Consider the following 12,810-nt stretch of genomic DNA (forward strand, 5'->3'; position numbering starts at 1 on the left):
GACGACCACAGTACGTCAGGCTGGGTGACTGTGTCTCAGGGACAGTGATGAGCAGCACTGGGGCTCCACAGGGAACTGTTCTGGCTCAGTTCCTGTTCACCCTGTATACAGCAGACTTTAAATACAACTCTGAGTCCTGCCACATCCAGAAATACTCGGATGACACAGCTATTGTGGCGCGTATCAGGAACGGGCAGGAAGAGGAGTACAGGGATCTGACGATGGCCTTCAGTGAATGGAGCGACAAGAACTGCCTCCTTCTGAACACCTCCAAGACCAAGGAGATGGTCATGGACTTTTGGAGGTCTAGGCCCACCCTATAGCCAGTCAGCATTAGAGGGAAGGACATTGAGGTGTTGCACACTTATAAATACCTAGGTGTGCACCTGGACAGTAAACTGGACTGGTCCCTGAACACAGATGCCATCTACCTGAAGGAGCAGAGCTGGTTCTTTTCCCTCAGGAAGCTCAGGTCCTTTGACATCTGCAGTGAAATGCTGCACATGTTTTATCAGTCAGTGGTGGCCAGTGTAACTCTTTAATGCTTCAGTCTGCTGGGGCAGCAGCATGTCTGACACGAACACAAGGAGACTGGACAAGCTGGTCAAGGCTGGGTCTGTGCTTGGCAGGAGTCTGGACTCACTCAGGACTGTTGTGGAGAGACGCAGGCAATGTAAGATGGAGGCCATCTTAGACAATACCAACCATCCTGTCCACAACATTCTGGCAGGACAGAGAAGCAGCTACAGCAGCAAACGTCCCGTTTATTTATTATTAACTGTTATTATTGTTATTATTAATATTATTATTATTATTATTATCAACAATGAGCTAACGGACACATGAATTTCCGCTAGGGGATAAATAAAGTATCTATCTATCTATTAAATAACTACAATATAACTATTGGAACTTCATTTGAACAGAACACAGATTCTTTAATCCGACAGGATTCCTGACAGTGATGAAGCTTTTACTCTCTTCTTCATCACTGCAGCTCAGAACAACATGAGGAGAAATAAAAACTAAACCAACAATGATCCACACACTGATCAATATTTCCATCATTATGAATGAACATTTCAGTCAGACTGACTCTTCAGACATCAGCGACTTCTCTCCTCTTCTTTCTCTCCTCTTTTCTTTCTCTCTGCAGCAGAAACAGTCTGACATTAACATTAACTTTTATCTGCTTCACATGTTCATGACAGTTTGTTCATCATCAGACTGGAGAGCAAAAATATTCAGTGAGAAACTTAATGATAATTCATGCTCTTATTTTCAAAATATCCTTAGTGTGACTTTAATAATTACAATTATTTCTAGTTTCTTTTTTATTCCAGTATTGTGATCACATTGTTTACATTTCACCTTGTTGAATTTCACTTTATGACATCACTATAACTGAACTTACCTGCAGGTATCAGTGTCTCTGCTCATATCATATTACTACTTTATTCATGGTTCTGACGATGTTGCTTATAATTAACGACTCTGCCTCGTTCTCATGACGTGCTCGTACCTGGACAGGTAAACCCAGAGTTAACTGACCCAGTAGATAACCAGCTTCATAGGACAGGTGATCAGGACAATGTTAGGTTCAGTTTAACTAGATAATGAAAAGTTATCCTGGTCATGTTGGACTTACTTTGTAGTACAGACCTCTGGGCTGTTACTCTGTTGTGTACCATATGTCCTTTGATGTCAGAGCAAACCAAACTAAATGAGACACCACCTTATCACATATTCAAACACTGACTTTATTTAAACTCAACGGAACAACATTGATCTAAATCCCTGGACGTTATGTTGACTTCACTGATCTGAGGTCTGTATTTATTTTCATTAAAAAAACCTTCATCTTGCCACAATGAGATAATGAAAAATATTTTGTGTTCAGTGAATGGAGGTTCATACAGTTACAAAATACACAATCATACACAGAGGATGGTGGGTGGATATCTTGGGACACAACTGCCATAAATCCTTTAGTGTGGGCAGCTCCACTGGGGCATGTCATGCTCCTTCAGTTACATAGTGTGTCACCATGAGCAACACGAAGACTGAAGAGCACAGAGATGACATCACCTGGCTGAGCTCTCAGTCCTGTAGCTCCACGTCTCTGTGCCTCTTCACAGTAACAATAATAATAATGGACAGCTGCAGAATCTTGTCTGAATCTTTCACTGTTTCTCAGTGTCTATGCTGATCATGTCTTCTACCCCCCCCACTGAGACATCAGCCTGTTTGCTGCACGAAGTCCTTGCTACCTCCAGAGGGCCCCCTTCTTCCACAGTCCTGTGGTCTGTGATGACACTGATCTGGTGGTAGATCTCCTCTGGTGGGTGGGAGTTCCTCATGGCCTGGTAGATGGTGGGGTCAGGGGGCGTCAGCAGATACTGAGGTCAGGAATGAGGCAGATGGATTCAGGTTTGTGTTAAAAGAACAAAGAAAACACCTGAACAAATAATCCAGGTAAAGGGTCCATTTCAGAACTGAACACACATACAGCTGAACATACATGCAGATACATATAAACACACACACCTCTTTGAAGTGCTGAGGCAGGGCATCTTTGGGACAAAAAAGGTGGGAGATACTTTCCCGGTACACAACCCCAACCACCAACAGAGCCACTGCCACCGCCATGAGGACGAATGTGAGGACGGCTGCCATCCATGGAGCTTCATCTACAGAGAAACAGACCAAGAGCAGGAGTTATCAGTATATTTACATTCTTAAATTACTGTTGTCATTGTCTGGAGCATTACGATTTTTATCACAGCAAAACGCCACACGAGTCAGAGAGTGAGAATCACTTTGATTGCTTCTTATTGTACAGGTGTTCCCAATAAACTGGTAACAACATAGTAGAGCAGTTTTTTTTTTCAATTCAATTCAACAGGTTTTATTGGCATGACATTTTCATTTTGTTGCCAAAACACAATTACAATCATTCAATGGAATTAAATTAAAAAAATGTCAACAACGATATTTATATAATAAAATACAATAGAATTATTAATAGAATTAATGAAATAAATGTATAATGAAATAAATAACAGGAGAAAAAGCAATAAAATTATGTACATATACATACACACATATACCTGCACATATATATAGTACATATGCAAATATACACATACATAAACATATACGTACACATATGTAAAAGCAGTTGTTAAATAAATAAAGAAAAAGGAGACTGGTAGTAAATACATTTGATTTCTATATTTCTGTATACAGCAGTCTTATGTTGTGACAGGAAGTGACATGTTTAGTAGCCAACATTGCAGTCGATCCTTTCCCCCAGGACAGAGGAAACTTTTAAATTCGGGGTATTTTTGATCAAACTTTGGGAAGAATTCCTACCTAATATTTCTGCATTTTCGACAAGGTGTTGCTTTGACTCAGCACTGCCCCTTACTTTTTAATTTACCAGAAACTGTCACAATGATACATTTCTGTTCAGCCAGATCACAGAAAATCAAACTGGTTTAAGCTCCTACACTGGACTGGACCAGAGCAGACCAGACCAGACTGAATCAGACTGGCAAAACTGGAAATTGACTCAACTCTCTTGAGAAGGAGATGAAAGTCTGAACCAGTTTTCCTCCCAATCCATCCAATTGTTGTCTAGACATTTCAATAAGAACCAAATAGGCAGCCAGGGGAGCACCAGAGTCTGGCTTGTCCAGGAACCATAATTTCATGTAGGACCAGTAGTGGACTAACTGACCGACCAGCTGACACTGCCATCCCCACAGCCCCTCCACTAGACTGGCTACAGGCCTGTCTCTTCTTGTAATCAGAATATAGGAATGACCTGCAGATCAAACCCCTGCAGGCTGTGTTGAAAGTTGCAGGTGGATCAGCACCAATCCAGCCCCTGATTATTCCACTAATAAATCAATAATTGAAAATTCAGCTTACCTGTGGTGGTACTCTCACAGACAACTTCACTGAGCTTGCTGGGGTGGGGGTTGCTCTCTGTGTTGATTTGGACTTGGACACAGTACCTGGTCTCTGGGTCCAGGTCAATCAGAACCACCCGGTTTTGCTGTATGTCGCTGATATGTTGGGCCTGTAGGAAAACACAGAGAGGTTGTCAGTGTGTGAGCAGCTGCAGCACCACAGGGACAGTGAGGACAGCAGCTTAGTTAATAACTTTATTGTCTAATGGAAAACAAGACACATTCAGCTCCTTTAAAATGAGCTGGAAATTATGTAAATACCGGCAGTGGTGGCTCTGCAGCCACTCTCCCAGCAGTCTGTGGACATGTCTGCAGTGGTGGAGGACGTATTCACATCTACAGTACTAATACAAAGATGTGCACACACAAGTAACATCAGTAAAATGTAGTGAAGGCATTAAAGTCCTGGTCTGATCTCTCTGAACAACATGATTATATCTGGCATCATTAATACTGAAGCCTCAGTGATCAGCAGCTGTAGCTGCTGCAGGTGAAGCTGGTTTAACAGTATATACAGTTTAATAAACAGGGACACAGGTAAATCTGAGTCACATGATTCACAAGATCCACTAATCTGTCAGTTTTTCAGTTTTTTTCTCTGATCTTTGATTATTGGTGAGATATTGGATCATCTGAACATTTATTGAGCTGAAACCATATGAGAAGTTTAGAGGAAACATCCCTGTTTGGTGAAGCTGTTAACATCTGAGCCGTGACCTGACCACATTCTGATGTTTGAGAGGGAAGGAGACAAAAGGTCACAAACCACTGGTTGTGCCAAAACCTACAGTTCCTCTAATGACCACTAGAGTCTGGCTCCAACAGTGAGTCAATCTCCATAGACTCCCATGTTAAAATGTCCAACTTTACAGCAGAAATAACTGGTGCAAAAGCATGTTTTGGTCTCGAGAGCTAATTTCCTCCTTCATGACAGCTGTTTATATAACTCACCTGTTTACATTTTATCATGGTTTAAAGTTATGTCTAATTGAGGGCGTGACCTCTTTGAGTGACAGGTGTCTAGCAGCTAGCTGTCTGCTCGGCGTGTCCTCAGCTAACTCAGTCAGTGAACGTGACCTCTCTGTTTGTGGTGTTGGCTCTTCATGTAAATATCAGAAGGATAACATGACTTGTTGTTGACTGACTAATAGAACATGAGGAAGTCTCTGCTCCTGTTTTTACTTGTGAGTCAAATTCTACAATTATTTTATTTATGTTGGCACTAATTAGCAGGTATCTGTGCCTACACTCATCATACCTCAGTGTACCTTGTTAGCTTAGCTCGTTAGCTAGCTAATTAGCCAGTGAATTAGCCTTTGAGCAAGAAGCCCAGCTGTGCTAACGATGCTAATGAGCGTATATATTTTCCAGTTATTAAACCAGCTCCACACCCACGCTCCTACTCTTTGCACATGTTTGGATTAGCCGGGAGTTAGAGGTGGAATTACACACTGCCAAGATGGCAATCTGTAGACTTTAAAACAGCTGGGCATGAACTTCACTTTAAAACTGTGATGTCAATAGTTATATTTATCTGATTAAAAATAATCTGACATCAGCTAACCTTTGGTACATGACCAGTTTCTACACTCTGTGCTCCAGACAAATGATACCCAAAAATAAATACTATATTTACTACTATAAATAACTTAGTGTTTTTTTATTCTTCTTGTGAGATAATATTCTTTAGATCAATAAGATGTTTCTGTCATGGTGGCCAAACTTAATGGTTCCTCCCAGTATCCCACACAAGAACCATAATTGTGAGGTAAAAACCAGTGCATCCACCTTCTCCTTCTGGCCATCCTTCCAGTAGCTGACGTTGTATGTGGCAGAGATGTAGATGTTCCTAAGCGCCGACACTTTAAACTCCGGGTCCTTAATGCTGACCTCAATGGTCGCCCCGTTTGAGAGGAGAGTGACGCCGGGTGAACCAACGATGGCTGAGGAAGACGAAGAGGAGAGGAGAGTGGGAAGGACAGCAGCAAAAACCACATTGACAGTTGTAAGTGTTTGACTTGATTTGATATAACTACAGAGATATCTAACAGTTTGTAGTCATTGTTTAGTCATCCCTCTGTTAATTCACCACCTGGGAGAGATTTTTTAACACTCCACTTCTTTGTGTGTCTGAAAGGTAAAACCAAAACAACAAAATGAAGATGTATTTAACACAAGAGTTTCAGGTGACAGCCACAATGGGTGTGTTCATTCTTTGAGGTCCAGCCGGGCCAGAACACCACAGCAGCAGTCAAAAGTTTGGATCTGGAGTTACAGTATAACGATGCCAACGCCACGGCTCAATCAGTACTCTACTAAACGTCAGATTAATGAGTGATGTATGAACAGCCATGATGAACAGTGTGTGTCCAGCAGTGTGTGAACTGTTAATCTGGGATATTATAGATAAACTGTTCTGGGTGGAACTGTGGATTCAACTTCTACACTATAAAATACATTCAAGCACATTTGAGCTCAACCCAGGTCTTTGAAAGAGATTCTGATATAAAATAATAGGCAACACTAACAGTTACCATGATAATTTGAAACAAAGCCACACTGCATCATTAATCAATTTTTCTTTACAACAAGCTACACATCACTCACACATTTGACATATCATCACCATAAAAACTCATATGCTAACATGTTAGCAGTCACAGAGCTATTAGCATGCGTCCAGTGTTCCCTCTCTCTTTAGTTCTTAGGGAAATATCATAGCTGCTAAACGCTCCACTACGTTCACCAGCTGCTCTCTGACTGAGGCTGTGGTCCAAAAGTCTTTTTTTCTTAGGAAGGTTGAAACTGATGGAAATGAACTGAAGTATCTGAGCAGCAGCCATGATCACAGCTGCTCCACTTCCCTAAATGATGAGGAAAGGAGCCTCAATGTTTCCTATCTTATCTCCTTTAGTATAGGAAACACTGGACCTTCCTTTACGAAAGGAAAGGAGAAATGCCATCCCACAATTGCGTGCTGCAGCAACTTTTAAACCGTTGTTTCACTACAGTGCAGACCCACATAAATGTAGAAACATCAGAGCAGCTGTTTTATGTTTGTGACTTGATCCAGAACTGATGGAAATCGTTGTCTGATCGACTGAAGCCCTAATCCATAAATATAGATTAATTCTCTTTAAATCAGTCAGGAGTCGTCATGAAGAACAAACAGATTGAATTTATAGTTAATAATAACATCATCATAACAAAATACTATAGTCTATACATGTTGTTGTTTCACTACATGTTGTTGTTTCACTACTCAGTTCCTTATTTCTATTGAATTATTATTTTAATGGCTCATATTTCTATACATGTATATTCCTTCATCTTTATCTTATATCAACATTTCAGTCCTGTTTTGTGTTTGTGGTTAGGAAAGGAGGATTTATCATCCATGTGTGATAAATTAATAAATAAAAAAGATTAGTGGAAGTGCAGTCAGATTCTTTTCCTAAGTCCTGATGAACTCTCCTTCACATCTTTCCTTGACCTCATGACGTCTTCCATCACAGTCGAGAAGTCGTTAGAGAGGAAGATATTTAGACTTTTGCACCGCAGCCTGTGTGTCTGCTGTTTGCTGTGAGCAGGTAGAGGACAGCGGCTCTTTACAGGTATTTAGAGCTGTTTGCAGCTGCAGTAAGACTGAACCAGAACTGTGAAACTTCAGTTCATTAAACCAAAACAATGAGCTGAGAGACAATAAAATGCTCTGAGGGGAATAGCAGAGGTAAATAATCATTTCCTCTGAGTTTGTCACCTTTTAAATCACACAATCATTTGACCCAATCTTCATATAAACATTCAGATGTTTTTGTTAGAACAATCAATTATCTGATCGGTAATCAAATCAAAACTCAGCTGATGAGTCAGCTGACTACAACATACTAAAATCATCTTTTTGAGATCAGATCACCTGTATGTCAGGTACAGTACTTTTATTATGACACACAGAGTGTGTACTCACTGTCTTTGTCCGGGGTGATGTGGTTACTCTCCACCCAGGCCGAGCTCTCTGACCCCAGCTGCGCCCGCACTCTGCCGGTATACTTTCCATACTCCACGATGGGACGAGTGAGATTACTCAATTCACATACACAGTCGGAGATGTTCACACAGCCGACTGTGTAGGGTATGACTGTAGTGCTGTGGACAAAAATCAGCCAGGACTTATTTCAGTTTCAAGTGTGCTATGATGACAATGTACAAAGAGCATGCTGGGAAAACCCACGATGTTCAACTGAGGGCAAGAGAGTGTGTGTGTAGAATAGAAAAGGCAGCAGTGTGTCAAACTAACAGATAATCTATGGAAGAGGATTAGGGCCAAATGAGAAAAAATTATTTGGGGTATAAATTCAAGAATTCAGAGAGAAAATCTGAGGATTCAGAAATTAAAGTCAGGATTCACACAGTAATCCCACAGTGAAGGTGAATGGAATTTAAAACAACAACAGAATCTCTTTTGTGAAAGTCTCATTGTTTCTCCTGATAATCCACATCCACAGAACACAGTGTCAAAGAAACAATGGACAGCATGATCCCACTCAACCACTCAACTTCTCTGGTCGAGTGCCGGCAGATGTCAAGCTAAGCTAACCGGCTAGGTTATGAGAACACATCCAAGCTAGCTTTCATTTCCAGCTGCACACCTGTCCAGGTTAAACAGACTGACTGTGTAAATGCAGCACAGACAAAGAAACTGTCAGAAGAGTGAATGATGAATGGATTCACTGAGCAGCTCAGAGGCCACTGGCAGTAGGGCTGCATGAGATGCAAAAACAAAAGAATATTTCGGCAGATATTGTGATTTCAGTAGGAATGATCGTTTTTGCATTTAATTTCCACTGAAAGATTTTAAATGATGATGTGATTTTTGTCGGTGTTGTACCAAACAAACATGTTCCTTTACGTAGGCCAAGGCGTCTCTGTAGCACCACAAGTCTTATGATGCTAACAATGAAGAACAATGTGACACTTTTACCTTTATCAAAAAGAAATGCAGCTCCTGTGATTTGGGTTTGCAAGAGGCAATATTGCAATTTTAAATATATTTTGATTCCGCCACTCCGGCTACTTTTAAGGTGGAATGTCTTCTTGTTACTCAATGCATCAGCTGATGTGAATCAATCAGTACACCTAAAATGTCAACATGACGTCTTTGACCATTCAGTTTGTTTTATTGGCTCTTTCATGACAGACACTTCAGTGATGATCAGATTTTCAAGCATATAAAAGATGTATATGAATATGAATTCAAACTGAGAACTAGAAAATTTCTATTCAGTTTGCGAAAAGTAAAATCACCTCCTCGTGGTTGTCTGCCTCCTCTACTCAGACTATTTTCAGATTAGATCCCTGTTTATCCAGAGTCATAGAAAATATGAAATATTTGTGTGAAATTTTCATAGTCAGCCATAATTGCTGTGTGAAGTCTTGAGTTATGGCTAAAAAGTGTCTTGTGAGGTCACCATTACCTTACCTTTGACGACCAAAATCTAATCAGTTTGTCCTTGAGTCCGAGTGACTGTTTGTGCCAAATTGTGATTGTGATTGATTGTTCCTTTAAGGCGTTACAGAGATATCGTGTCCACGAGAACGAGATTGACACGATATCTCTTCAGATGTGTTGCTGAATGCAACCACGTAGACGGGGATGGAGAACAAAAATACTGGGACAATGAGTGATTGATAAACTGATTGTCATTTTGATCAATTTTAGATTCAGAAATGAAACATGACACCTGTATGTAGAAATATTTCATCATGGTGATGTTAGACCACCTAAACCTTGTGTTTCTCCATGCTCTTAACAGTGTGTGTCAAATTTATATTCACTGGTACCTGCTGCTGGATGCAGGTCCCCATATTCACTTTAATAAATGACTGCAAAGGTTTTTTTTGGTTTTTTTTTTTACTTTTAATACCTGCTGACCCTCAACCCCTAATTCTTGAGTGACAAGTATGTGACTGAGTAACCTTTGACTTGTAGAGAAATGTAAACCAGTGAAGCTGAAATGATCAGTTGATTAATAAGGTCCAGTTTTTCAGATGTGACATCTGTTGGTTATTTGATAGGAAGCTGAACAGCTCTCAGCTTTGGACTGTCGGCTGGATACAACAATCTGAATGTGAAAACGATGGGATCTTTTTAATCACTCTCTGCCATTTATAGACTAAATGATTGTTCTCTGAATCAGTAATGAAAATAATGTGTTGTGGCAGCTGTGGGTTTAACACAGACAGGTCATGGCTGTGCAGCAAAACCACAGAGGGTTTATTAGTTTAGTGTTATTTGATCAGTGTGGACTCACTTGTACTCAACTGTGTAGACCAGGTTGCTGCTGACTGCCCCTTTAGGTGGACTCCACCTCAGCACCAGATCCATGTTGTAGGAAGTCAGGCTGACATTTGTGGGTGTTCTGAGGATCCCTGATCCCACTGCACAGGCCATATACAAACACAATGTGACACAAAGTTAGTGTCATCACAGTAACACTCTCTATACTTTACACACTGACATTACTAACACCTGTAATTATCCCATCAGCCAATCATGTGGCAGCAGCAGATCCAGGTGAGGAGCTTCTGTTGATGAGGGAAAATGTGACTCAGTGACTTTGACAGTGACATGACTGCTGGTCTGAGTTTTTGTCAAACTGCTGATCTCCTGGATTTTCACACTCAACAGTCTCTAGAGTTTTTACTCAGAATTGAGCAACAACAAAAGCATCCAGTGAGCAGCAGCTCAGTGTTGATGACAGAGGTCAGTGGTCTACGGCTACGGTCACTCAGATAACCACTCTGTACAACTGTACTGAGCAGAGAAGCTTCAGAGTGAACAACACGTCCAGCCTACAACAGCAGAGACCACATCAGGTTCCACTTCCTGTCACCAAGACCAGAAACCTGAGGCTGCAGTGGACACAGACTCACCACCTGATGGATCTGGATTTGTGCTGAGTCAGCAGATGGTAGAGTCAGAGTCTGAATCCATGGAGACAACCTGCCTTGTGTCAACAGTCCAGGCTGGTGGTGGTGGTGTGATGGTGTGGGGAACGTACCAATCAATCATGGTCTGATTGTCTCAGTCTATCTGAGTATTGTTGCTGAATATGTTCATCCCTTCATGGCCACAGTTCACCATCTTCTAATGGCTCCTTCCAGCAGGATCATGCTCCATGTCACAAACTGGTGTCATCAACATGACAGTGAGTTCAGTTGACCCCCCAGTCTCCAGACCTGAATCCAGTAGAACACCTTTGGGATGTGGCAGCACAGGAGAGTGGCAGCATGAATGTGCAGCTGATGAATCAGCAGAAATGATGTGATCCATCATGTCAACATGGAGCAGAGTCTCAGAGGAAAGTTTCAACATCTGCTGGATCCATGACATGAAGAACTGAGGAACTACCCAGTGTGTTCCCTCTCCACTGTCAAAAGTGTTCATGAACGTTTGGTCTCTGGAAATGTGAAAGAGACACTGGACCTGTTCTATCTGGTGTTCCTAATAAATGCTCCGTGAGTGGACGACTTGTGACAACACAACAAGGTAATGTCACAGTCTTAGCTTACTGTAACCCAGAGTGATACTAAGTCAAAGTTAATTTCACTTACAGAATCCCACCTGGGATTTTAGAAAAACAAACTTAATACAAATGATCTGACTGCCTCATTTTACACAGCTGATCTTGCTTTTCTACAGAACACATTTCTGATTCATTAAGTTCAGTCACAAAGTGTCAGGACACAGTCACAGCGACTTCACTGTTGGCTGGATTCACAATGATTCCTATCCACTCCAGTTCCAGTAACATACACATAAACAAACTGTGACACACACACACACACACACACACACACACACACACACACACACACAAAACAGACAGATGTTACCTGAGGATCCACATAGTGTTGAAAACGTCAGGATGAAGGTGCGGATGGTGGCAGACATGTTGTCCTCTCAGTTTAAAGTATCGTCCAGCTGACGGTCTGTTTCATTTATGACTCCAACATTTCCTGGTACCATGAGTAAAATAAGGCGGGGAACTCCGCGGAAACGAAACTCCTCTCTGCGCAGAAACGTCTGAGGCTTCGTGTAACCCGCCTATCGGTGTGTGCGCTGTAAATACTGTCAGCCATGTTGACAGAAGTGTAACAGAGGAGGAGGCGCAGCCCGCATGTTTTCATTTACTGAGCTGCCGTTGGCGGTAAATGATCAGACAGGACTTGTTTTGCAGACTGTCTGTGAACGCACCACACACTGTTACTGTGTCATGTCAAAGCACTCTCTACTCACTGTACAGTCCGCTGTGTTACAGTAACCTCACCGTCCTGCAGTGTGGTGATAAAGTGAAATAAATAAAGTGATAAAGTGTTCGCCTTGGTGACGTCACCGCGTCACATGATTTTAATGCTTCTGGAAGCACCTATGTGACGACAGAGCTCTGTCCTGACTGCCACACAGGAAGTGCTGTTTCTATAAGAACTAAGAACTTCAGAGCTGCACTTTCCTTAAACGAATGTTCTGGATTTATGTAGCCGATTCCCCCGAAATTAAAGTGAGTATTTGAATAGTTATGCTTGATGCAATGCTGTATTTTAAGATACGATTGAAAGCACATGTTGTAGTACAACTTTTTGTTTTTGGAAAATCCGTATTTATAAGAAAAAATGGGCAAGAACCAAGCCAACTTTCCTGCACTTTGTTAATGCTATAAACAAAAAAGCTATTAAGACCTTGAACGGTTGAATGAAGTTAATATGCTGCATATAACACCAACTCTGGCTTTGTTACACATACAAATATGTTCTTTTATTATTTATTTATTTC

At 41.3% G+C, this 12,810-nt stretch overlaps 1 protein-coding gene across 2 annotated transcripts; it reads right to left on the minus strand.

Moving 5' to 3' along the window:
• Nucleotides 1-1,736: 1,736 nt before the first annotated feature.
• crfb4 (cytokine receptor family member b4) lies at nt 1,737-12,346 on the minus strand. Of its 2 annotated transcripts, XM_056390180.1 has the most exons (7): nt 11,874-12,346; nt 10,289-10,415; nt 7,945-8,123; nt 5,766-5,920; nt 3,937-4,087; nt 2,548-2,690; nt 1,737-2,399 (listed from the first exon to the last, which is right to left on the minus strand). In XM_056390180.1, the coding sequence occupies exons 1-7, from the start codon at nt 11,929-11,931 to the stop codon at nt 2,184-2,186; spliced, it is 1,029 nt and encodes a 342-aa protein (XP_056246155.1). In that variant the 5' UTR covers nt 11,932-12,346; the 3' UTR covers nt 1,737-2,183. The 2 variants fall into 2 exon arrangements, with proteins under 2 accessions (XP_056246155.1, XP_056246156.1); XM_056390181.1 differs by lacking the exon at nt 10,289-10,415.
• Between the last annotated feature and the right edge of the window lie 464 nt (nt 12,347-12,810).

This window comes from Seriola aureovittata, chromosome 11 (genome assembly GCF_021018895.1).
Source record: "Seriola aureovittata isolate HTS-2021-v1 ecotype China chromosome 11, ASM2101889v1, whole genome shotgun sequence".
Taxonomy (NCBI): domain Eukaryota; kingdom Metazoa; phylum Chordata; class Actinopteri; order Carangiformes; family Carangidae; genus Seriola; species Seriola aureovittata.